This window comes from Mchenga conophoros, linkage group LG15 (assembly GCF_057382185.1).
Source record: "Mchenga conophoros isolate Kocher_MC1m ecotype Shallow Benthic linkage group LG15, M_conophoros_male_GT1.1, whole genome shotgun sequence".
Classification (NCBI taxonomy): Eukaryota; Metazoa; Chordata; class Actinopteri; order Cichliformes; family Cichlidae; genus Mchenga; species Mchenga conophoros.
Window position 1 is genome coordinate 12101975 of NC_140540.1, and position 25685 is coordinate 12127659.

The window sequence follows — 25685 nt, forward strand, 5'->3', positions numbered from 1 at the left end:
CTGAGATGGAAACATGGCGCGGTGGCCGTCACGTGATGTAATTCTAACAAAACCTATGACTCTCACGGGGAAACACAAACTTTAATAGAAACACTAAGCCAGGAGAAATAATGGACGGTGGAAAAACAGTTTCCACGCCTTTCCACCTAAAGGGAACGCAAACTGACTAAAGCCTGACGCTGGATCAGAGAGATTTGTTTTATTGCAGCATGTGGGCAATGTGACCCATTTAATTAATTGAACTCTCTGCATTAATGGTTGTATTTAGACACCTACAGATTTGTTGTCTCTACAAACTGGTCCGTACCAATGCTTGATTGTATATCATATTATAATATTGCTATTGATGCATTAAGAGGGGCATTTCATTTGACCTATATTTTGGGTAGTTTTATTTATTAACACTAAATATTTCACTGGCAGATCAAGCAAAGTGATTCATTTTTATTTATATACCAACAAATCAGACACTGTACCTTACACTGTAAGGTAAAGACCCCTGCGGTATTAAAGAGGAACCCTCCGATAACCCCCTGTGAGCAAGCATTAGGCAAATGCGGGGAGGAAAAACTCCCTTGCAAGAAAAGAGACCTCCAGCAGAACCAGGCTCAGTCATCTGCTAATACTGGTTAAGAGGTGAGGGTAAAGAGAAGAGAAAAAGGAGATGTGATGCACAGAGACTATGCAAGAGACAGGACAAGAATTAATAGCCTGCAGCAGTGGTATATAAACACCTGGGGAATGAAAAGAAATCTAGAGAAGAAATGCTGAATGGATCACAGGAAGTACCCCAGCAACCTTAGTCTAGAACAGAATAACTAAGATATGCTTCAGGGTCACCTGACCCAGCCCTAACTATAAGCTTTATCACAAAGGAAATGATGACTCAGCGAAATAGTAAGTACAGTCATGTAAAAGGAAGAGGGACAGAATGTATAAGATGCATAGAAATGGACAGGTACCCCAAAGATGCACTTCCTGGAAAGAGTAACTGCATTCCATGCCTGGCTGCTTATCACTTTATTGAGTATTTCAGCCCATAAACAAATCCTGGGAATTACTGGGCACCCAGGTACAGTGTAAAATCCCCAAAATGTGTGTTTGTGTGTGGGTTTTTTCTAGTTTAATTCAAAATTACAACCAGCAAAGCTCCAACAAAACATATGTTGCTTTTTTCAATCAACACACAAAACAGGTTTCTCCTCAATAACCAACTTTATTCATATAGCAGCTTTGATACACAACTACAAACAAAACAAGACAGGAAGACAAACAGATAATCAAGTTTAAAACATAAATAATGACAAGTAAAATAAGAATCAAACCCTTATTTATGGCCACGGCTTAAATGGAAAAAATAATAAGAAAGTTAATACATACAACAGCAACAATCGTTACCATACACACCCCTCCACCCCTGATGTCTCAGGTTTCATGTTGTGATAGTGAGTTATGTCGGCCTGAAAACAACAACTTTTCCCGTGTCTGAGGGGACTGAATAATAGATTAGACCCCATTAGAAAAAGTCTCTGAGGCTTTGGGGGATGTTGAGATGTTGATCTGCCATTGTATGCCCTCATCCTTCTCCCTCTGCGTCTCAGTTGTCGGGCCTCTTTTGTGGATGCTTCCTCACGCAGCCTAAAGAAGAGGCTCAATTTCACAAATCAGTGCTCTATTAATGCCTCAAAAACGTATCAAGTGACAGCATATGCGTTTGTCAGTGAAAAAAAAGAGGGAGGAAGGGGACAAAATATGGTCTAAGACCAGGAAATCTTTAGTATGTAAGGCCCCATTAGCGATTTTTACACACAGTAATTCTTCCTCAATTTACCCCAATTTGCTAAACATGATTCATAGTTACACACTCACCATGTTTGTGAAGTTGAGAAGTATTTATAAGGCTGCATGACTACAGTGCACCAAACTGTTGAGTACTGCTTGCAGCTATTTTCTGTCAAGCCTTTCCGGTGGCATATGCAGATGACTGGGTATCGATGGATCTAAGGCATCGCCCTGGCTGTGAAATTACAGGGGTGAGTGTGTGCAGGCCTCCTCTGGGCCAGTGCTGAACTCCAGCCCAGAAACTACAAGAAGGCGTTAAAGTGCCCTCTTCTGTCCTAATCACGCAACTACTCCTGAAAGATTTAGTAATGCAATGTGCTTTGCTAAGATCTAGTTTTAAACTTCTGTGGATAATCTTAGTATATCCTAAGTAATTTACAGATGCTGGTGTGCCAAAAAGTTATTTCTGATGTTTCAATTTTTTATGTCTAATATCTTATATTACTACTACTAAACTTATATTGATAAATAGACTGTAATCAACAGGATTTCCCAATCCTGAGTTATAAAGAAATTACCTGTTTTGACTCTGCGTTAACTGCACCTACATTATATTTAGTTATATTTCTTGCAATTTCTGCTGCCTCTGTGGTCCCTCAGTTTTTCCACTACTTTGTACATTCACTCACTCAGTTTCAGTTTCTCCTTGCATTAATTTGCCTAATTTTGTGAGTTTTTATATTGACGCTATGATTATTATACCTTATATTGAGATAATTCTTGTTATTCTTTCACTGATAAATCCAAAAACTGCGGCGAAATTCACAAGAGGAAACGATCTCACTGAACAAGCCAGTCACAAGAGTTCCGTCAATGGGGGTGTAGCTGCATTTCTAGAGTGGTGCACGTCGGGTTACGCCTTAAACAAGTAATAATCAGACGGATAATCAGAATTTAAACCAACCTTCCTAATTCTCCAAGTAATGTTTGGATACTTGGGTTAACCGCAAGCTGGCGGCTGGCTTTGTAATACGACACTATTTTAGCGCCCGCGATTTTCAGCACCGTTTTATTACCAATAGACTGCTGCAAATCTGTTAACTTAGAGGAAAACTGTTATTATCAAAAGAAATTGGCTGAAAAAAAATGTGTATTTTTTAAATAACTAATTACAAAATGGGAGAACTGTTAAAAAGTGCAATTTTAAACGGAGCTGAAATTGTTGCATTCGGTGGAAATAATACAAGACGATGCATACGCAGCTACCACATCTGCAACTATAAGCTCTTTATCATCAGTGCTCTCTGTTTTGCCTCGGTCTCGCTTATAATGTAACAGAACTGTTTCTTTGTTTATGTTATGTGACGCAAACCTTCCAATACATCAACAAAATAAATTTACCAGGAGTGGGGTTCGAACCCACGCGGACATATGTCCATTGGATCTTAAGTCCAACGCCTTAACCACTCGGCCATCCTGGTATATACACCGTACCCCAACACATCCCCACACTTGTAAAACTCAACACATCCAAATACCGTTAATCATTATGTATTCTAGACTTAGTCATTAAATTGGCACGAAGCTAGCAATGCATAGCAGCGTAAGCCGACGAGATAAACAATAGCAAACAAACATACTGGTCTAAACAATTGACATTACCGCTGCTAGTAGCTAGCAGCTAAGTCATTTACTATCATGCTAACGACAAGCCCGACCTCAAAAGCTTGAAATAAAACTACCGCTATCCTTAAGGTGGCTTGTATTTACAAAAAAAACCTAAAATATACACACACACACATACATACATATATATACCAGCTCGCATACTTGGGTTAATTGCTTCCATTCCATTCGAATTCCTGTGAACCGCTCTCTCAAATTAGAACCCGCATAATAACATTAGCGTATGCTAACCCGTAGCAGAAGTTATAGCAGGCGTACAACTTCTATATTGTAAATATACACAGCGTGTTTAGCTGCGCATTGCAGCCAAACAAAACCTCGAAGCAAAGCAAAACACCGATACCGCACAACAAATCTCTAAATTACGAAGTCACGGAGAATAAGTTGCCAAATAAAGTCCGTAGAAACTTCGGAGACTGAATGACAGCTAGTCTTGCTAGGTGTATGTGGATCTGAGTGAGTGGGGCATTAACGGGACAGGCGCCATCAGGGATATTTCATTCTGTATTTGAAAAACGAAAAAAACGAAAACAAAAAAACTATAGTATAGGGCCACATTAAGAAAAAAAATAAATATTATTGTTCATTTTGACCATAAAGATGAAATTTCGAGACTGAACTCGAAATGTTATTTTGAGATTAAACTGTTTTGAAAATAAAATCTAAATACTGCTAACTGGTACGGAAATTAAACTTTGAATTTTGATCATACATAAGCTATTATGCATAGTTTTAAAAAGCAAAAAGCAGTTAGACGTGCACACAGTCTGACTCCAAATGGCCGAGATAGGAAACTTCAGTTTGGCATCTAGTTTGTTAAACAGTTTGTGGAGTAGAAACTGACTGCATCTATTCGCATGGCTGTTGTTGCCTTGTCTTGTGCACTGAGCTATTCTTGAAATAACTACAGGATTTAATTCCAAAAAGTTCCAAATATTATACAAAGATTCAGGGTGCGTTTTTCTCATTTTTAGCAGATTTCCAGCAATTTTTTTTTCAAATAACAGCGAATGTTCGATCTTACATTCAAAAATGAAATTTAAATTGAAATACTAAGTGTTAATAGGTACATCTAAATATTACATTTAAAGCTTAGGATGCTGAACAGACCGGATAAGCTGAAGAAAATGATAGATGGAAGCTTGAATATGTCAAATATGCACTCACCATTTAGGTACACCTTGCTAGTATTAACATGAACCCCTCTTTTTCCTTCATAACTTCTTCAATTCTTCATGGAATTAGTTGATTACATCAGCAGCAGTCTGAATAATTGATACGTGCAGGATGGAACAATCTTTCATGTTGTTCACCATAAATTCTGCCCTACCAACCATATATTGTGGAAGAAATTGAGGGTTAATCAGACCAAACAATTCTTCCAATCTTCTATTGATCTTCTATTAGTAAGCAGGTACAGATTGTAGCCTCAGTTTACAATTTCTGTTCTTAGTCTTGCCATTCTCCTCTGACCTGTGGGATCAGCAAGACATTTTCACCCAGAAAAGTACACGCATCATGTGTCATTCTCTGTAAACCCTAGAGGTAGTTGTGTGTGAAAATCCCAGTACATCAGCAGTTCTTGAAAGACACAGAATAGTCTGTCTACTTGACACCAACAATCATGCCACATTTAAAGTAATCCATATCATCTTTCTTCCCCACCCCAGTGCTCATTTTAAATATTAAATCTAAACATAAATTTACAGATTAGCAGAAAGTACCAAAAATAAAACCTTAATGGATTAGATCATTTTGTTACATTAACGCAAAATAATCTTGGGCCAGTGTAATAAGAGAAATGTACACACAAGTCCCCTTGTCTACATCATACTCACTGCACCTCTTACTGATATAACTTAGTTTTATCTCAGTCTGACATGACATTTAGTTAAAAGCTACACAGTACAGCTCTTGTTAGTTGTGATTATGTCTGGATCATTTGGGTGTCAAATAAGAATCTGGAAAAACTAGCAGATCTTTTTTTCCTACAGCTATAGTTTATTTTGTGCATCACTGAACACGATAACAGTCTCAACTTAAAACATCAATTTGTTAAAACTTCTCTCAAATACATACAGGGGTAAATTCTGTGATCATAACATTATCTGTAATTTGATAAATTTTGAGCTTACAAATTACTCCCTTTCACAGAAATACATTGTGTTTCTACCCAGGGAAGAACTGTCTTCAGTGCACTTAGTGCCATCGTCTTTCATCAAAATATTGCACATTACTTTTTCCTTTTTGTTTAGTTCCATATCTTTTACGTAAATAGTTAAATGTTTAATCAGAATTTCAATCATTTAAGTCAAACACAGTCCTAAAAAGTTTGGTCGTTTTTCCAGCACAGTAGACAGGGGCAACACTGGAGGAAAGGGTTTTTCCTCTTGTACTGTATGGCCTTCTTCATATGAACGTGGACTTTTTCAATATATTCCACAGTGTTGCACACATGAGCCTCAATGTTATTGAGCATGGATCCCTGCTCCTCCACTAGTATGGCCATTTGGAGGAACAGTTCGTGGATCTCCTTCATCCTGGCCTCCAGCTCCACCAGGTCCTTGTGTCTGCCTTTGATCTCGCACAACGCAGTGCGGCAAGAGCGTACACTCTGATTCTGAAGGCCTTGGGACAGCTCCGCCCAGCCCTCACCACCTTTGTCCACCAGCGCATCCAGCTGCTCATCAGTGATTTCTTTCCCCAGTATTGAGGCCTGCCTCTGGATCCTCACCCTGCAGGTATTCCTCTGAACCTCTTCCGCCTTACTGTAGTCAGTCATAGCACTGTGGAAGGCGCAGGTCAGTGACTCGTACTGAGCACGGGCAATGCGACTAACAGCACTGTTGGGGCCCTCTTTCTCTTCAAGCTCTTTGCTCCGTTTACCCAGGACCTGTAGACGGGCGTACAGAGCCTCCCCCCGCTGTTGGATCCCTCTGGCAATGGAGTCACAATCCTTTTTAATAAGGGTCAGGCGGCGCACAGAGGTGCCAAATCGTTCGTTGTGGGCGTGCAGACGTGCCACCTCCAAGTGGAGCAGGGAGATGTCCTTGCGTATTGACTCAGCCTCCTTTAGGATGACCTCAGTAGCTGAGGAGCTCTCAAATATTACCGCTTGATGAGACAAAGTTCCCTTGTCTACATCATACTCAAACCCATAGAATCCGGGCTCGTACTCCTCCTGCTCCTCTCTAATGGTCTGCAGCCTCTCCAACCTGTCCCGCATTCTGCCTGAGAGACTAGTGTATTAAAAAAAAGAAGTAAAAGGTATAATAAATAAAATCCATAATTCAAAATGATTATCATGAACATTCTTCAAAGTGATGACACACATGAAACAGAGTAATCTGATCACTTGGCTGTAAATTATTGTGCTTTGTTAATTTAGTAAGGGGGGAACTTTAAGAGCCATCTAGAAAGATTGTTTTAAAAACTGATGATGCAACTGATGCACGTAAGTTTAGTTTTATCTTCAGTAGCCTTTTCCCGTCAGCAGTCACAGCTAAGTGACCAACAGGAATTTCTCAATTTAAACCAGGAACAAGGACCTTCTCACCTTAAAGCAGACTTTTCCATTTAAATTGAGGTTTTGCAATAGGATGGTGGTTTCTGCATTTATCCAAGTACTTTCTCTACGTTAGGTCTGTCAACTCCACAAGTTGCAGTGCTTTTGGATGGCAGGTATCTTTTCATCAAGTTCCTGTCATAAGCTCAGAAAGTCAATTTCCTTATTCCGTACCGTTCGAATGAACAACATTCACTTCAAAAGTTGCCTCAATTAAAAATAAAAGACTTAAACAAGTCTTCAGAAATCATATCTTCCCCTCGAGTTGCCTGTAGAGTGGAGCCCAAACTAAATAGCCAGCAAGTCCCATCAATTATCCAGTTGCCTCCAGGTGGCAACACTTTTCCTATGAAAAAACCCAAATCATTAGACTCACAAATCAAATGATCTTACCTTCTTTAAACGGCCACCACGCTACAGAAAAGGTAAGTAAATCCTTTCAGCTTGTCTCATTTGACATTTTTGTAGCAAGTATGTGTTTAATCTACTGAAGGAAGTTGGCCGTCTACTTTCTTTTCAGCATTGTGTGTGATTGCCGGCCCTTTAACAGGTGAGTCACTTAAGCCTTCCCACTGCGACACATAATACCTCCTAAAGTACTGTTTCAACTCACGAATCAAGCAAATGGATTAAGTAAGAAGGCATTCCTGGTAAATGACATGCCCAAAAACAAGAATTAATGAAAATTTAAGGAAACAAACAAGAAAACAAAGGGATTTGACTAGACGTCTTGAAAAACACGTAATAAGCAGCTTTATTTGTTTTGTGACGGCACCTGTGTGCAGGTTAAACAACTGGTTAATGGCGTTATACGCATCATGACAAAGAGCAGCTGTCATTGAGCTGGAAGTCCAGATTTTCTCCAGTTTTCTGTGTTTGAGTAAGAACATAGCAGGCCTTCTAAAATATTAGTGTTAATGTGAATTGTATGTTTAAAAAATAAACCCAGACATATTATATTTAATATATTTAATATTTACTTGTAAGAGAAATCACATAAGACAGACAAAAACATTTTAATATACAGAAGTCAAAATAAGGTAGTGTGCATTGTGCATCACAAGTACAATCCCTGCAGAAATTATATCCCTGTTAAACTGCTTCGTTACCGGTACGCTCTGTTTTACTTCAACCACAACATCCATGGTATTAGTGCTAAGATGTGTAGTGACAAACCAAACATTTCTTCAAGGTTATTTTAATGGAACTTTCAGAAATTGTATAAAAATATCTGAAAGCTACTTATTAGTAAATGTGTAACCTGAGCAAGCTGAAAAATACCTTCACGTACCGTTTGTTTTCAAGTATGCATCGTGCCTAGGTCATTGTTATTTGACACAGGTTATGTCTCAAACCCTTACTACAGACATTAAAAATCAAGGAATTACATAAATAGAGTTTTATGAAGTTTAACCCAAGAATTTTTACATTTAAACCAAGCAGTTTGAACCCTTTTCCTCAAACCTTTATTTTACTCTCTGAGAAAATATTAGGCAGTAACTACAAAGACCGTGATGATAAATTATTGTGAAACTAACATTTTCGTGACACGTCGAACATTTTGAATATCCTAAGAACTAGCTGACATTGTCTTTGCCGGGTCATCCTGTTGTACCGATTAGTCGACGCACGGAAAACAGCTGCAAAACATCTTTCTAAACGGGTTCTTGCTGTCGTGGCGTTTTGCCTTGCCAAGTTTGAAGAGGACATCCTGCATGACAGCATCGGTTTTCTGAACGTTGTTCTGGATGGAGTCCATCATGGGGCCCTGCTCCTCTACCAGCACGGCGATGTCCAGGAATATCTCATGGATGCCCTTGATGCGGCTCTCCAGGTCCAGCAGCTCCTGGTGCCGTTTCTCAACCTGGGACAGAGCCGAGCGTGCCGTTCTGCCTTCAGTCACGATGTTGTCGTTGAAGATGTTCCACTGACCTTTCTCAATCATCTCCTCCACCTCCTCTCCCGTCACCTCGTGCCCCATTATCTCCATTTGCCTCTGGATCTGGGCTTTGCAGCTTTCCCGGTGGCTCATCTCGGCCTCATTGTAGTCAAACATTGCATCGCGAAAGCCATTACTGAGGCAGGCGTACTGGGTTCTGGCGATACGCGTCACAGCAGAATTTGTGCCGTGCGTTTCTTCTAGTTTCTGCGTCATGTCGTCCATTTTATGTAGACGTGCTAGCACATCCTCAGCCCGCGCCTTGATATCAGCTCCAATAGTGTTAGAGTCCTTTTTAATGGTGCTCATGGTGGTGGTGGCTTGGAACATGCGGGAGTTCTGCTCACGAAGCCTCTTAACCTCCAGGCGGATGAGCTGGATGTCTTTGTGGATACCTTGTGCCTGGGTAAAGATTTCGCCCAGAGCAGGGCTGTTGTCGCTAAACACCACTGCTTCATGAGGCAACTCATCCTCCAGGTCAACGTTACTGAAGGAGTCAGAGACAACGGACTCCGCATACTCCATTGGCTCCATGGGGCCGCTGGACAGCTCCTGGAGGTCAGTTAGTCTGTCCCTCATGGTTGGTCTAGGGAACAAGTGAAGGTTAGAGGTCAAGATGCTTTTCTCTCTCTCTGATTGCTGTTGATCTAACATACAATGATAAAGCTGACTAAATAAACAGGGGCCTTTCTCAACAGTGCAACACTAAGCAACTCAAGACACCCCCCCCCCCTTTTTTTTTTTTCATAATTAAACACCTTCACACCTTGTCTTTTAACCTGTTTCATACCAGGTTAAAAATATTTTCCTTCTTCCTTTACATATAATCCACCCGGCACCAATCACTGGCCTAACAGGTTCTCTAAAGAATAGTAAGAGGTGTTCCTTCCTACCAAACTAGTTCCTTCAACTTAGGATCTTTCTGTAGCTAAATTCATTTTGACTTTAAAATCTCACAGACAGAATTATTTGTCAGAGTCTGAGAAGCAGTCTAAGTAAAAGATCTTTATAGTGTGAAAAAGGGACGGTGGTGACATAATTTAAAGGCATTTCTGGCACTGCCACTACACCCTTCCCGTCCTGATTGCCCTGTCTGATTTTGTCACTGCTTCTAGTTGAGAATAACTGATAATCTATATCATTGATCAAAACAGCCTTTATACAATTTTCCAGTTAAGATGCAATCTAGTGGATTAAATGTGTATTATAAATAAATAAATACATACATGTGGTCCTTATCATCATGTTGTTGTTTTGTTGGTAGACGTATTCAACACTTAACTTGTTTCAATAATCCGAGTTCTTTTAATCTAGGAAATATTTTGATTTGGGCACAATGTATCATAAAGTACAATAAAAATGTAAAATAACAACGATAATAGTAAAAAAAAAAAATTAAACAATTGTGGAAGAAAGGTGTACGTTTTTCCACAAATGTATGGACATGGTTTTAGGCTGTGTATATGTCACGCTAGTGTCTATTTCTACTACGATAAATCTCGTTTACTACTAAAAACCCCAAACAAAAACAAATTTAAAATCACTTTTCATTTGTCTGATGGGCCATAACTTAAACTTCATCTTCCTTCGCCGTTCATGAGCAACGAGATGAAATAATCTCGTGAAAATAAAAGGAAGGATCCTCACCTGTTTCGCTTTTATGTCCACAGATATCAAAGTTTGTACGTTGCTGTCAGGTGGCCGCCGTGCCTCAGCAGCATCCTCCTGCTCTGATGTCGACTGCTCCTGGCCGTGAGCACAACAATGGGCCCTACACGCGTAACGCTGCTATATCTGGAACTAAAGCTGGAATTTTACTGTGTTATTTCTTTTTTGTCAAGTTGACCAACTGCGCCTCGCCATGCAACTGCGATGAGATGTGACTTGAGGAATGAAGCCCGGTCGGTTTGGTTTGCAGTGACGCCAAGGTGTGAGCAGCGGGTGTGTAACACTCGAGTGCCAAATGCAACTTGGCGTCTATCTTATTGTACAATTAAGCAAAACTGTTGGCACGGAACCTTCGAGGTCACCTTTTTTAAGGGGGTTGCGCTTAAAAACGCATTGGCGACACTTGGCCAACCACTGCCATAATATCTAAAAGCCGCGGTAGGCTACCTGACAGTTTCCGAGATGAGTGAGTGAAGCCTGAGCTGATTTTAGCTCACGTCAAGATTTTCCCAGCCACGCCCAAATGACTTACACAGTACCGGCTTGTGTTTGTGCAGGAGAGATCAGACTTGTGTGGTTTTACCAGCTTCTTGCACTGTACCTTGACTAGAACACACAATAAATTATGTCCATTAACAGGTTGGTTAGGTTCCAGACATTCAAGCACTATATATACACACACTAATAAACATACGAAACTAATAAACAATATCGTTGTGCTTTATTAATGTAAATCTATAGGCAGTATTTACTAAAGGTTTTACTGTTTCAGAGATGCCTGAAAAAGCAAACAGTGTGTCTGCCTCTTTAAGAGTGACTTAAAGTAAAATGTGTGTAGTATCCATCCATCCATCCATCCTCATCCGCTTTGTCCGGGGCCGGGTCGCGGGGGCAGCAGCCTAAGCAAAGAGGCCCAGACCTCCCTCTCCCCAGCCACCTCCTCCAGCTTATCCGGGGGAATACCAAGGCGTTCCCAGGCCAGCCGAGAGATATAATCTCTCCAGCGTGTCCTGGGTCTGCCCCGGGGCCTCCTCCCGGTGGGACATGCCTGGAACACCTCATCCAGGAGGCGCCCAGGGGGCATCCTTGTCAGATGCCCGAACCACCTCAGCTGGCTCCTTTCGATGTGGAGCAGCTCTCTCATGTGTGTAGTAGATCTAGTCAATTTTTAAATGAGCTTGTGTGGATTATATGTTTAAACAAATATGTTAAAAATTTCAATATATTTACTTAGAGACAAGGCACAGAACACAAGAATAAAACAAAACGTTTAATATTAAAAAAGTAATTAAAAGACAGTAAAACAGATTAGTGCATAAGTAGTGTAATCCCTGCATAACCTATATAAAATTAAATCTCTGTTAAAATGCTGTATTATTGCCTCCCTTTCAGGGGTCTGGATGAAAGGCTTCTGAAAACCAGCCAAAGTTTAACAGTTCAGTCAGACTACAAATAATTGAAGAATAATTCAGCCTTTCTTCAGCTACAGCAGATATTTTATTGAGTTTTATCTCTTTTCTGAAACTGGAAAAAAATATTTCTCAAAGTCACAGTTTAAAAAAAAACAAAAAACATCAGACACAAATTAGACAAATCCCCTTGGGGCTGCAACAGGAAGCGTATCCGACAAAAAACAAAACATTTAAAAAAAAAAAAAATAGCCAAATCAAGCATCCGCTGTGGTGACACTTTGTGAATGTGGGAGGAGTCAAAATTAGCTTTAATAGCAAATCCCTCACATGATGAGACTGAGCCAGCTTAAAAACCAAAAAGTGTCTTCAGCTGCTATGTCTTTTTAAATATTCTTTTGAATGGGTTGTTGCGGTCATGGCGTTTGGCCCTGCCAATTTTGAAGAGAGCATCCTGCACGCCCTCATCGGTTTTCTGAACGTTGGTCTGGATGGAGTCCAGCATGTTGCCCTGCTCCTCTACCAGCACGGCGATGTCCAGGAATATCTCATGGATGCCCTTGATGCGTCTCTCCAGGTCCAGCAGCTCCTGGTGACGTTTCTCAACCTGGAAGAGAGCTGAACGTGCCGTTCTGCCTTCAGTCACCACGTTATTGCTGAAGATGTTCCACTGACCTTTCTCAATCATCTCCTCCACCTCCTCTCCCGTCACCTCACACCCAACTATCTCCATTTGCCTCTGGATCTGGGCTTTGCAGCTTTCACGGTGGCTCATCTCGGCCTCATTGTAATCAAACATCGCATCGCGAAAGCCATTACTGAGGCAGGCGTACTGGGTTCTGGCGATACGCGTCACAGCAGAATTGGCACCATGTTTTTCTTCTAGCTTGCACGCCATGCCATCCATGTCACGCAGGCGTGCTAGAACATTCTCAGCCCGCATCTTTATGTCAGCTCCAATAGAGTCCCTTTTAATAGTAGAGGTGCCATGGAACATGCAGGAGCTCTGCTCACGAAGCCTTTTAACCTCCAGGCGGATGAGCTGGATGTCTTTATGGATCCCTTCTGCCTGGGAAAAGATTTCTGCCAGAGCAGGGCTGTTGTCCAGGTCGACTTTGCTGAGGGACTTGGAGAGAGTGGAGTCTGCATTCTCCACTGGCTCCACAGGGCCGCCGGAGACTTCCTGCAGGTGGCTCAGTCTGTCCCTCATGGCTGATCTGGAGATCAAGTGAAGGTTATAGAGGTCAAGATGATTTTCTATTCACTTAACAAACATTAGTAAAGCTAATTCATTCAAGTAGGTGAACCATTTATGTTTGAATTTAAACACACTTGGCACCTTGCTTGCTTCTCATATCTGATGAAAATAGTTTTCCTTCTTCCTTCAAGTATAATCCACCCACCACCAATCACTGGCCTAACAGGTTATCCAAAGAGTAGTCAACAATGTTCCTTTTCACCAAAGAGAGATTCATTTTGACTTTAAAAACCGAGCTTTAGATTCTGCATATAAGTTAGAGTTATATCTTGGATAAACAGCCTAAATATTTCTAATGCATAAAGTACACTTGTGATAGCATTAAGAGGCATTTCAGTCGTTGGCGCTACACAACAAATATATGGTTCCAACGCTATAAAATCTAAGAAAAACCCCAAATGTTTTAGAAGAAATGATAACTTAGACATATCTGATCTTTTCTTACATCTCATACAAATTACTGCCTCCTGTGCTCAGTATCTATCACCATGTAATTTCATAAGTTACCCATACTTTCTGTCAAACCACAAAATCCCACTGTTACCATTTCATATGCAACAAGGTCAAATAATCATGCGCACAGTGACAAGATTAAAGGAAAGATCCTCACCCGTTTGCTCTTTATCTCTACAAATCAAACTTTGGCCATCATCTGAAGTCTACTAATCCGGACTGTGAGCACAAAAAACAGTCCCACGTGTTACCAGTGCTGCAGGCTGTGAGGTAAAAACTGAAAATCTGCTGTGCTTTTTGTCAGGGTGCACAATTGCGACACTCAGTCACAGTCATGTGACTTTAGGAATGAAGACAGATCAGTTCAACCTTGACCTGCACCACAGGAGCGTCAGTTGTGTAGGACAGCTTTGTAAACATAAACTTGGACCTAGACTTTAAATCAACACACCAGACTTTCTCTGTTCCCACACACAATCTGGTGAATCACCGGTTGATTCACCATCAGCAGCTTTTCTCCTGGCCCCTGATCCTCTGAGTCTCTGTCACAATGAGATTTCCCATCAGTTACAAATCCCAAATTATCAAAAGAAATAAAATGGTTCTGGATCAGACATGGGTACGAGAAATTTAGATAATGCGCAGTTTAAACCGCTCTTTTTAAATTACTTTTTTAAAATTTTGATTGTAATATTTAATTAATTAAATGGCTGGAAAATAAAATGATGCCACGGCTCATCTGCACGGCCACCAGGGGAGGGCAGCCTACACTATGAGAGTAGGCAGAACAAGGTCTGTGCAGTTTGTGTGTTAGCCACACCCAAATGACTTCCACAACTACATGCACAAACAAGTTTGGATTTTAGTAGCTTCTTCTTCTTTTTTTAAATTCTTCTGACTACTACACACTTAGTTATGCCCCTTAGCAATTTAGTTAGGTTTAAATCAACCCCTGTATTTGGCGACGGTTTTACTATTTTGAGGAGGTCAAGTCTGCTGGAGGCATTTGTAGCACTGTCCTCATTTTTTGGCTCCAAAATCAACCACAACTAAGCACAGCTTAGGTGCTTGTTGATCACACATAGACAAACAATGTTTTCTTATCTGGATAGTTGATGTAGGAAGGGGTGTACGAGCATAGATAAGAACTTTAAACTTGGATGAACATTCCTGCTGTAAAATGCATATTAACTGTTTCTTATCTATAGTATATTTATTGCCATCTTTTGAACTATTATTGCACAACAAGGGCAAACCCGGTCTCACTGGAATTTCTATTAGATTAGACGCATTCTCTTTATATATAGATACATTAGTTTTCTTTAATATTCTGCCAAATCCCTTACTTGCAGTCTTTCGGACACACATCAAATTTGCACGGTTTAGGCTTCAATCATAGGGAACAGGAATGTCGCTAAACTTACCAGTTCAACTTAGGCCACCAACCCACGCTGTGTATAGAAGCCTGATTTATCACATGCTGTTAAATGAAGAGTGCCAGCTCTGGTTTAGGAGTATATTGACACGCGTTTGCTGATAAGGAACCTGGTTTTAAAGTATTCTAATACGACATATGAATTGAGGGAATGATTATTAATACTGATTGTTTGGCCTCCTGTGAATAGGTATGTTTGAGTGAGTGAAACGTTGATTCTTAATGAGCCTGAGACTAAATATAGTTTTACTCACTTACATTATTGCATTGGGTTGGATGGATATGTTAACTTACCGACTGAGGTGTATTTTGAACCCAATGACCTAACTCCTCTCAGGGTCTTCAGCACGTGAACTCGCGTAGTCGCGAGCATTCGCTTCTTGTTAGGCTGCTGCTTTCAAGTGTACCCCGGATTTTCAAATGAAAACATATGACTTTAAAATGCTGGTTTAATAACAGCATCTAGACTTGCAAGAAATGTAGCATTTATTGTCTTATTCAAACAGTCTTTCATATTACCAGTGACTTTGGAGGAAGGAAACAAATGCGTTTACACACGTTATTAGATAATCAAAATATTGCGGAGGCATATACACACTAACAACAAGGTATCCATATGTCACTCCTAAACGCAATGTGTTGTCTTAAAAGACCTTTCTTTCTATGGGAATTGCCCATTTGTGGGTGGGAGGATGGGGGAATGGGGGGGAAACAAAGCACACCGACCGCTAGTTTTTCATCTTTCCGACTGCTCGTGAAGACAGCGCACCTTCATCAGCACCCTGTTGCAACCTCAACTTTCTTTTTGTTCCTTTCAAGGAACCGGGCTAATCACCGCCGCCAGAGACGAAAGGAGAAGAAACAATTTTTAGTCCTGTTTATTTTTTTAAACATAAAACTACAATGAAGTTGGCGCTTATTCGCAGTGCTTACATGAGTCTCCGGGCACATCAGGTCCGTCCGGGTAGCAGATTCACCGGGTTTTCGCGAAGATGCCTACCGATAGGCATTACCAGCAGTCGATTGAGCCTCCGAGCGGCAAGCGCTACCTCCAGCACCGGCACCAACCCGAAGTTAACCGGTAACTTTGGGGTACAATCTCAGAAGGGGGATGAGTCTGATTACGACAACCATGTGAGGTAAAATAACAACAGCAGCAACAACAATGTAGAGTAAAAGTCTGATTGTGGTGTGTCATGACAAATTGTTTTAACGGCTAGCTAAAAAAACGAAGTTCGTTGGAGGGATGGTTATCTACGTGACAAAGGTAGTAAGCATTTCCGGTCTCACCGGCGTTTTGGCCCCTGGCTAGTAGCCAGTTCTGCACGTGTCCCCGGGTTAGGGTGTCAGAGACACCAGCCAGCTGATGCAACCCTTTTCTGTTGTTGCTAAACATGCGACACATGAGGAACCGAGTAAAAACACGCAGGCGTGGATGACTGATGCTAACTAGTTTTGCTGCTAACATTTAAATGCAATCAGATCTATAACACTTGTATTGAGTGTGAAGAAAATTAGCAAAAAGGATTTATTCAGTTAAAGTTTAACTTTAAAGTTTTGGACTTTTAACGTATTTGTAAACATTTTTCCCCGCCCGCCCGCATATTGCCGCATGCGCACTGAAAACGACCATGGGTTGTTCCATACCACAAATTCTGGTATCAATCCGATACCAAGTAAATGTAGGGCCAATATTGCATATACCAATACTGATACCGATACATTTAACTTTTAAAGGCATCTTATGTAGGGGAGAGCAGTGGTCAACAATTTATTAATGTTGATCCAATACCAATATAAGCTCTGGTTTCGATACTATTGATATTTGGATTACTACTACTCTACTCCACAGAGCCTGATGCATAATTCATTAGGAAAATTCCTGCAAATAGACAAAAAGTGATGGCTTGATAGGTCCTAAGCAATACTTATCTCACATATTTCACAAGCTAGTCTGTGAATTAAAGTAAACACAGCACCTGACTGCTTCCCACCTTCTCATCAGCTCCATAGTTTGCTGCAGACATTGCTTGAAAATTTAGTTACACCATGTGCTGCTTTCAGTGTTTCAGCACATGTATGTGTACTATCTGTACTTTCTCAGTGTTCATGTGTTCGATTGTTCGTTCTCTTCTGAGCCGCCTCCTCGCATTTCATCTGATTTCTTGTTGCATTGCACTGAATTCTCAAAGCCACTGTAGTTATAAACCCCCCATAGTTATGCTGCTTCTTTACCTTGCAGCATTCAGCACCTTGAGATGGTTTTTGTTGTGAATTGGTGCTATATAAATGAACATATTTGAACTTAATTATGTATTATCTACTTTCCTGATGGGGGTGTTTTATCCTGCGTGTACCCATTAATAGGTTAATGGGTATTTCTAACCAGGTTGTCTTCTCTTGTAGGAAAGTGGTTCAGAGCACCAGAGAAGCAATTGTGACTCTGCAGAAAAGAAACCCAGCAATTCAACCCTTGTTAGCCATTCTACAGGTACTGTAAGGGAATACTGTTAAAGAACAAAAAAATGAGTGCAAACACACCGTCTTATTTTGTAGTAAGCAGTCTTACGGTAAGTGTTGTTAATGCTTAGAAAAAGCGTAGCCTAAACATTTGATGCTAGAAGTCTCCTAATTTGCTTTAATCTTCTCCTGACCTTGAGGGTATCTGTTTCTACTGAAGTTTCATCTTAGCTTTTCCATATTATCAGGGTTCTGTGCGTTGTTTCAGTGTGCTCATTTTATCTCAAAGGCAGGTGAAGACGACAGCATGCTGGAGATCAATAAGAAAATGGCAGTAAAGGTAATCCACGCCACCACTTCTCCTTTTTCTGACTTCTCTTCTTCAGCTTGGCCATTTTGTTCTTTTGTAATGTCTACAAAAGATCTCCTATCTCCTCGTCCGCAGATTGGTTTGAACATCACTCAGATTTGTCTGGTAAAGGAGTGCAGTGAAGATGATGTAAGTCGATGTGACTCACAAGTTAATTTTCCCCTTAATAGAGAACTCTTCCTCCCCCCTCAAAGTTTAGTAAGTCACTACATGATTACCGTTCTCATGTTTGTGCAGCATGTGATTATGGTGCCTGTGTGTTCAGGTCTTCAGTATTTCCAGTTTATTCTTCATTTATCATCTAAGTTTATCATCAGGTTTTATCCTACCTAGTGATATTTTCCAGCATTATGTAACTGAGATTTGGGGAACCTTCTTGGCTCTTCATTCAGCTGGAGCCTGCCACTTGAACCATGTAGACAGAAGGAATTCATGGGAATAGCTTAGACATTTGACCTGACAGTGGATGATCTATGTGTGCCATGCCTGGCCTTAGGAGAACTCAGCTGCTCTACTTTTACACATTATCTCGTCCCCCTTTCTCCTGTTTTTCACCTCCTCAGGGATTTCCACCACCACTTTCCCTGTGCTCATTAGGTAGTGCTGCTTTGTTAGATTTTGAAGGTGCATGTGCTGTTTGTTTCTCTCTTGACTTTTTTGTAGACTGCCACATAAAGTACCTGATTGTATTTGGTATATCTTCAATATTTTCACACTTGTTTCGTCTGCTATTTTTTCACTACATTTCTCAGATGTGTGTCATTGTTATTTGTTCTCTTTATGTATGCATGTAGATTGTAGAGGAGTTGCTGAAGTTGAATGATGACCCCAAAGTGCATGGTATCTACCTTCACCTCCCCCCAGCTTCAATCACCAGTCGGGTCCTCAACACCTTAAAACCCGAGAAGGACATCGAAGGGTAAAAACCTGCAGGGGCATAAATATTCAGTCATTTATTTTATAAGTTCTATAAATGTAAAAATGTATGTAAGGTTGTTATTCCAATTTAAAATAAATGAATTAACTCACTGTGCGTGTCCTATTGACCCAAATCAGAAAGGACTGCTCACAATTAAGACGTTTGTGCCCAGTGTGTGTAGACACGTGATGAGAAAATTAGCAGGGGACCCTTCTTAATCACGATAAATTGATCAGATCTGGTTCAGTTAAGGATAGATTATCCAGAGGAAAAGTATATATGTTCCTGATGATTAATGGAAAACTTTTTTAACCTAATCCTGATGAAAACTATATATCCTCATATGTTACTTGCTAGTACTGTGCTGTGTCTTTAACATTTATTATGTGTGATTGTGTTATCCATCGCACTTTATTAGTCTGTTACGGCCTGTAAAACTGGATGGTTAAATAAAAAAATGAAATTTTTATGTTTTTCTCTTGTTGCAGCATATCAGACTTGAATATGGGCCGTCTGATACGAGGAGACCTGAGTAAAGGCTTTGTACCTCCTTTAGCTAGTGCTGTTTTGGATCTGCTGGAGAACCATGGTGAGTTTCTGCTGAAGGAAACTGAAGGTTTTCCTCTCTTTACACAGTGTTCACACAGCACACAGGAAACATGTCAGAAGTGAGACGTTAAGTCTCCTGTGAGATTTTAATTTTAAAACTGAGTTGATACTTTAGAAACCAATTATATGCCTGACTTTCTGCCATCCTTAACTGCATTGTGCAGGTTTATGCCCCTTGTGCCAGAAATAGAGTAGGAGCATATTTTTAGCCAGTGAGAAAAATCATCACTTTTGAGAAAGTCAGTGTTCTGATTAAGTGCATTTGCATTGGTGTGTGTAACCAATCGACTGTATAAAATTACAGTTTATATAAACAGTTGACCCAAAAGTGTCAGAGTGAATGAAAAAGAAATTAAATGCAGCCAGTGTGCTTGAAATATTTTCACATTTCTGTTCAGTTCAATTGAATTTTATTTTTACAGCGCCAAATCACAACAACAGTCGCCTCAAGGCGCTTTATATTGTAAGAAAAGTGTCTGGACTTCTTTAAGTTTCCTTGAAGATGTTTCACCTCTTATTCCAGAAGCTAAACTGAGAACCTTCACAGACATATATTTACATCATAAGGTAGACCCTACAATATTACATACAGAGAAAAACCTAATAATCATATGACCCTTTATGAGCAAGCACCTTGGTGACAGTGGAAAGGAAAAACTTGCTTTTAACAGGAAGAAACCTCCAGTAGAACCAGCCTCAGGGAGGAGCGGCCATCTGCTGCGACCGGTTGGGGTGAGAGAATGAGGACAGAGATTTATAACAAGTATGATATAATGCAGAGAGGTCTCAAAGTGATTCTCACTGTGCTCTGACTGGACGATATATAAACACTAGAAATTAAATTACATATACTAATAAATGTGACAGATGTTTCTCTTTTTTAAATTTACTGTAAAATACATCAGTATCCTTTACTGTTAACTACTGAGATCTGATACCTAACAGGAAAAGATACCATTGCTGTGGTTATTGTAAAGACAACTGTGACTTTAGAAAATATCTTCCAATTTATTATTTAAAAAAATACAATGAAAACATGAGCAAGAAAAATATCAACAAATATGTGAACACGTAATGTACTTGAGTCCAAATGACTATATTATAAAAAGGTGAAGGAAAGACATTGAATTTGGTAAGATTTGACCATATTTCTGGGATGTTTCTTTTTAATTTAAAATGCTGGTAATTTACTGAACAGGGGATCTGTGCATATGAGATACAGACTTAGATCATTTTGGTTGAAGGCACACTTCAGGGTTTAGATATTTTCAGTACTTCTGATATAACTACTAAAGATTTCCAAGCTCTTTAATAAAAACGTTGAACATTTCTGTGTAGAATGTTATAAGCTAAAGGTACATTTAAAAAAAAAAAAAATCTGGTTTAAGATTTTTTAGATTGTTATTTTTTTATATTTTGCCTTTATTTAATAGTTTGGCTTCAGATATATTTAAATGGGGAGCCTGACAGGGAGTCCATGGACAGACTCGGCTGCTGGGAGCATTTCCACTCGTGAATGATCATTTTAAACATCCCTACAGATACTCCTTTGGAAGGAAAAACTGTGTTGCTGGTTGGTGGAGAGGGTCCCCTTCAGCTGGCTGTGCAGTGCCTGATTGAACGAAGTGGAATGGTGATTCTGAAGAGTCACTGGAGCTCCAAAAGCCTGCAGGCACAGGTGTGACAGGGTGTACTCACATTAGATGATCTGCATTGTGCCTTAGAAGCTACCTATGTCAAAATCACTGTCCTAAGTAATGAATTAATGTATAAGGAGTGCCAGCTCCTTAATCAGAAGTTAACCAGAAGTTGTTCCAATGAATCCTTAAAATGCATAAAAAAATTTTCTCCAAAACAGAGAGGGAGAGCTTGAGAGAGAAGAGTTGTAGACTAAGGCCCACTGCGGGTGAGGGTGTCCAATTTAAGAACCAGTTCAGTTTACTAAACATTCAGTATGTACAATTGTGGTTTGAAGTTTGTATACACACATGGGTTTAAATCTCATGTCGGGCTTGTGTAGTGTTAGTTGCTGGCCACACAGAGACAGTATTCTCATTTTACAGCAGCTCACTGGAGCAGTTTTGCTAATGGGAAGATGCTGAAAGACATTTTTCTGCAGAGGTTCTTTTAGGTCATTAATATTTCATTATTTTAATTATCATTTTAATTTCTTCTTCTTTAATAATTCTCCATTTTCCCAGGTTATGCAGGCTGATGCTGTGGTCCTGCTAGATGTTGGAAATATGTATGTTCCACCCACCTGGATTAGACCAGGGGCTGCTATCATTTACTGTAAGCCAGCTCTGGAGAAAGGTATTGCATTATATGTTGTGTTTCCAATTAACTTGTGCTATAATGAACATGAAATGATTTTAAAGCCCTCCATTGCAGAGACACTTTTTAAAGTTATTGTTTAAAAATGAATAGAAATCAGTGAAACTGCAGTTTCAGATGCACTGGTTTGCTTCCACTATCACATGCTTTTTGTTGTTGTATGGATTTGTGTACTTATTGTGTTCATTAATCCTGTTGTCGTTTGTTTTAGATGAAAATGCTTTTGGATTGTCTTCAAAATCTGGATTAGAAAGCCTCACAGCAGCTTACAGAACACAGGTATATATATTCCCATGTGACTCCTCTCTTTGGCTTACTATATTCTTCCTTACTTATTCGTTAGCTTTCTCTGTCCTTCTCTTTTCTTTTCTTTTTTGTCCATTAGAATGTTGTCCGGAGTTGCAGTCGGTGGCTCAAGGGTCAGGAATACAGACCCTGGCATCTGAGCAGCCTCAAACTGCAGCCCTTAACTCCTGTACCAAGGTATAGACCACTGTGTGGTGAACACTGGAATTTAACTTCATTAATCTTACCCGGATTCTTGTATACCTCATTTTAATGCTATTTGAATAAGATGTGGTGCGTAGAGCCATTATCCATATAGTCTATATGTTTTCTCTGTCAGTGATTTAGAGATATCCAGAGCTCAGATACCAAAACCAGTAGATCAGCTGGCTGAAGAGATTGGTTTGCTACCAGAAGAGCTAGAAGCCTATGGGAGGAGCAAAGCTAAGGTTCGACTCTCTGTGTTGGAACGCCTCCAGTCACAGCCTAATGGCAAATATATTCTGGTTGCCGGGTGAGTGACTGACCAAATCCTCTCTTATTCTTTCTCCTGCTTCATAATAATAATAATAATAATAATAATAATAATAATAATAATAATAATAATAATAATAATAATAATAAAGTTTATTTGAATAGTACAAAATTACCATTACAAAGAAAATACATAGGTCCTAGTATAGAACCCTGAGGGACTCCACAGTACAGGGTCATATTGTGCACACCAGAAAAAGTGATATTTGAAAATCTTCTGTATTCTCTCTTTGTTCAGTATAACTCCCACCCCACTGGGCGAAGGTAAAAGCACAGTGACTGTTGGTCTGGTCCAGGCGTTGTCCGCCCATCTTAGGCTCAACTCTTTTGCCTGTCTCCGTCAGCCATCCCAGGGACCAACTTTTGGAGTTAAAGGTCAGCAATGAATACTTGGGTCTTTATGCTAACTGTACTTGGCTTATCTTCTCTGAAAGATATGCTGTCATCTCTCTGTGCTCCTTTGCATTCCTTCATCTGGATACTTTTTTTTTTTTACTTTACTGTTGGTCATTCCAAACTATTTTCTCCAAAAACAATGAGTGTTTTCTTTAAAATCCTGTTTTGTAAGAAAACGTTGATAGAATAGTGTATTTTCACATTGGAACCAATGTTTAATGTTTCAAATTGTGAATATTTCTACTGAATACATTCAGTGACATTTGGACAAGTTTAGCTATCTTTGTCAGTGTGAGGTCAGCTCTACATTTTGTTCTCGGGTGGAGCAGTTCATTTAAAGTCCAACACTCAGCACTGTTTCTTTGTGTGTCCTCGTCCTGTTGCCTGCCTCTCACAGTGTTTCCTCTCCTCCTTTGCCTAGGGGGAGCTGCAGGAGGTGGGTATGCCCAGGTCATCCCTATGGAGGAGGTAAGACACACAGACAGGCTCAGAGTGTTCCCTAGCAGGACAAACGCAGGCTTCAAAGACCTGAGGCATGCAAAGACTCACAGTAGTTTGCACAAAAAGACACACAAGCATACATTCATGACCCCGGAGCTGTGACTACAAGCACAGTCCATAAAGACACACAGAACGAGGGGTTAAGCCCCAGCCTTGTAGGCTACAATAAGGCCAACTACTTTTCTCATTCTCTCAATTCACCCTTTTTCTTTACGCCTCCTTCTTTTAGGCGCACTAAAAAAAAAAAATATTTGTATGTCTTGAGATCAAAGGGCTTGTGTCAAACTGTGAGAAAATGTGTCATAATATATTTAAAGACTCAAGGGACAAAATCCAAGCCATGAGAAGATTGCTTTAGTTGAACCCACATTTATCATCTGCTACCAAATGCTGTGGGTGCAGCCCACTGACCCCCATTGTTAGCGGGTTTTTTCTCCCTAGGGGCCATTCAATCAATCTTACAGAGTGTACACTTCTGCAGTAGCATGTTGATGTCTCGCCTGTAATCCTTTCATCTCTCACTGGGTTCTTTTTTTTTTTTCTGCTATTTTTTAAAATCTTCTCAGTTCAACCTTCATTTGACTGGTGACATTCATGCCATCACAGCTGCCAATAACCTGGTGGCAGCAGCCATCGATGCCAGGATGCTCCACGAAGCGACGCAGTCAGACAAGGTGGCTGTGCGAAAAGATATCATACAGCAACTCTAGTTTAAAAAATGCGTGTGTAATATAATGACAGTATGGATTCCTTTTGCTCTCAGTCATGTTTGCGATTTGCTGTAGATTTATTGTAGTCGGTGACTGTAAATTATTCTGTGGTAACTTTTTAAGTATTTGATTTATTTCTGTAATCCTGCTTTTCATGCACATAATGCTATCTCGTTATCTAAATTCCAGCTTAACAAAAGTCCTTTCCTCCTGTAAGGACCGGTTAAATGTACTTTAAATAATAGTATTGTTTTTCTTGTTTTCTTTACCACCAAGGCCCTTTTCAATAGATTAGTCCCTTCTGTGAATGGAGTCAGAAAATTCTCACCCATCCAGATCTCCAGGCTGCAAGTAAGTTTAAATACTACAGCTCCATAATCACACGTGATGTCCATGATCACACGTGAACTAACTAACTAAGGGTTGTGACTGGGGTGTTCATGAAAAGTTGTCGTCGTTGTTGTTGTTTTTTGTCCACTAGGGGGCCTCTGTGAATCCATCTTAAATTTTCAATCTTACCCTTCACATTGGCTGCTTTACCAAACATTTCTTTATGCCAGATAAAACTCCTTGTTTGTAGAAGAAAGAGTAATTCAGTCTTCATGTAATGCTGATGAAGAATGTCTAATATTTAGTCCTAACAGATAAAATATGCATGGCAGATGTTACTGATCCAGGAGATGAAGGTTTGAACATGTGTACAGTTTATGTCCTGTTGCAGGAAAGTCCAGGTTTAGAGAAAAAGACTATGAAATTAGCCTTAATTGATGAAGGGAGAGATAAAGATTTTTAAAAGGCTTTTTTTTAAGCAGAAAACTCCAACTAAACCTGATCTTGACAGTGAGTTAATAATTTCCTGGTTATTTAGTCTGGATTTGTTTCCTATACATGAATGATACCTCCCACCTATTACGGTGGACATAGCAGGCTTCTTTCATGTTAAATAAAATCTAAACAACATCAGAAACATGTGGAACAAAATCTTGTTGTCTGTCTCAATTTCCAGCGCCTTGGCATCAGGAAAACAGATCCTGCATCACTCACACCTGAAGAAATCAACGCGTTCGTACGTCTTGATCTTGACCCCTCAAAAATCACCTGGCAGAGAGGTATCTTTATAAACAGACACATTCTCTGTGTGTGCTTTTTTTTTTAAGGGGGGGTTGTAACTGTACCGCAAGCATGGCTGATTCAAGCTGTTTTCACACTAACTGTGTCGGGAGACTCAAACAGAGATGTTGTCCAACTCAAATGCAGCACCCAGCAGGAGAAATACTCCTTAGGCAAGAATTTTAGGCGAAGATACCGCCTGTGTAGAGCTGCGTATGCACCAGACAATTACCAGCAGCTTTTTTTTTTTCACATGAGCACA

The 25685-nt window shown here is 40.1% G+C and overlaps 4 protein-coding genes and 1 non-coding gene across 10 annotated transcripts in view; 1 reads left to right on the forward strand and 4 right to left on the reverse strand.

Moving 5' to 3' along the window:
• Nucleotides 1–3180: 3180 nt before the first annotated feature.
• On the reverse strand, nucleotides 3181–3263 carry trnal-uaa (transfer RNA leucine (anticodon UAA)). The gene has a single exon. It is a non-coding gene; the product is annotated as a tRNA-Leu (tRNA).
• A 2042-nt stretch (nucleotides 3264–5305) lies between these two features.
• LOC146557847 (syntaxin-11-like) lies at nucleotides 5306–7580 on the reverse strand. 2 transcript variants are annotated; one of them, XM_085246816.1, is made up of 2 exons: nucleotides 7025–7326; nucleotides 5306–6707 (listed from the first exon to the last, which is right to left on the reverse strand). In XM_085246816.1, exons 1-2 carry the CDS (start codon nucleotides 7042–7044, stop codon nucleotides 5792–5794), a joined length of 936 nt encoding a protein of 311 aa, XP_085102942.1. In that variant the 5' UTR covers nucleotides 7045–7326; the 3' UTR covers nucleotides 5306–5791. The 2 variants fall into 2 exon arrangements, with proteins under 2 accessions (XP_085102942.1, XP_085102943.1); XM_085246817.1 differs by lacking the exon at nucleotides 7025–7326 and adding an exon at nucleotides 7427–7580 and having other exon boundaries at nucleotides 5310–6707.
• A 417-nt stretch (nucleotides 7581–7997) lies between these two features.
• Nucleotides 7998–11117, reverse strand: LOC146557848 (syntaxin-11-like). The gene is made up of 2 exons (XM_085246667.1): nucleotides 10620–11117; nucleotides 7998–9558 (listed from the first exon to the last, which is right to left on the reverse strand). Exon 2 carries the CDS (start codon nucleotides 9549–9551, stop codon nucleotides 8652–8654), a length of 900 nt encoding a protein of 299 aa, XP_085102793.1. The 5' UTR covers nucleotides 9552–9558; nucleotides 10620–11117; the 3' UTR covers nucleotides 7998–8651.
• Nucleotides 11118–11914: 797 nt separating this feature from the next.
• Nucleotides 11915–16580, reverse strand: LOC146557849 (syntaxin-11-like). 4 transcript variants are annotated; one of them, XM_085246516.1, is made up of 2 exons: nucleotides 16486–16580; nucleotides 11915–13266 (listed from the first exon to the last, which is right to left on the reverse strand). In XM_085246516.1, exon 2 carries the CDS (start codon nucleotides 13257–13259, stop codon nucleotides 12426–12428), a length of 834 nt encoding a protein of 277 aa, XP_085102642.1. In that variant the 5' UTR covers nucleotides 13260–13266; nucleotides 16486–16580; the 3' UTR covers nucleotides 11915–12425. The 4 variants fall into 4 exon arrangements, with proteins under 4 accessions (XP_085102642.1, XP_085102641.1, XP_085102640.1 ...); XM_085246515.1 differs by lacking the exon at nucleotides 16486–16580 and adding an exon at nucleotides 16129–16472; XM_085246514.1 differs by lacking the exon at nucleotides 16486–16580 and adding an exon at nucleotides 15490–15737.
• mthfd1l (methylenetetrahydrofolate dehydrogenase (NADP+ dependent) 1 like) overlaps nucleotides 15952–25685 on the forward strand; it is a 47349-nt gene continuing 37615 nt past the window's right edge. For both annotated transcript variants that reach the window (XR_014888514.1, XM_085246512.1), the window contains exons 1-16: nucleotides 15952–16334; nucleotides 17602–17686; nucleotides 17945–17995; nucleotides 18101–18154; nucleotides 18820–18944; nucleotides 19433–19533; nucleotides 21095–21231; nucleotides 21755–21866; nucleotides 22099–22166; nucleotides 22273–22370; nucleotides 22513–22686; nucleotides 22945–23081; nucleotides 23524–23570; nucleotides 24170–24277; nucleotides 24590–24664; nucleotides 25320–25422. Coding sequence is in view for 1 of the 2 variants with exons in the window: in XM_085246512.1 (XP_085102638.1) it covers nucleotides 16099–16334; nucleotides 17602–17686; nucleotides 17945–17995; nucleotides 18101–18154; nucleotides 18820–18944; nucleotides 19433–19533; nucleotides 21095–21231; nucleotides 21755–21866; nucleotides 22099–22166; nucleotides 22273–22370; nucleotides 22513–22686; nucleotides 22945–23081; nucleotides 23524–23570; nucleotides 24170–24277; nucleotides 24590–24664; nucleotides 25320–25422 (1711 nt within the window). In the remaining variant the exon portion in view is untranslated. The remainder of the gene's footprint in view (nucleotides 16335–17601; nucleotides 17687–17944; nucleotides 17996–18100; nucleotides 18155–18819; nucleotides 18945–19432; nucleotides 19534–21094; nucleotides 21232–21754; nucleotides 21867–22098; nucleotides 22167–22272; nucleotides 22371–22512; nucleotides 22687–22944; nucleotides 23082–23523; nucleotides 23571–24169; nucleotides 24278–24589; nucleotides 24665–25319; nucleotides 25423–25685) is intronic.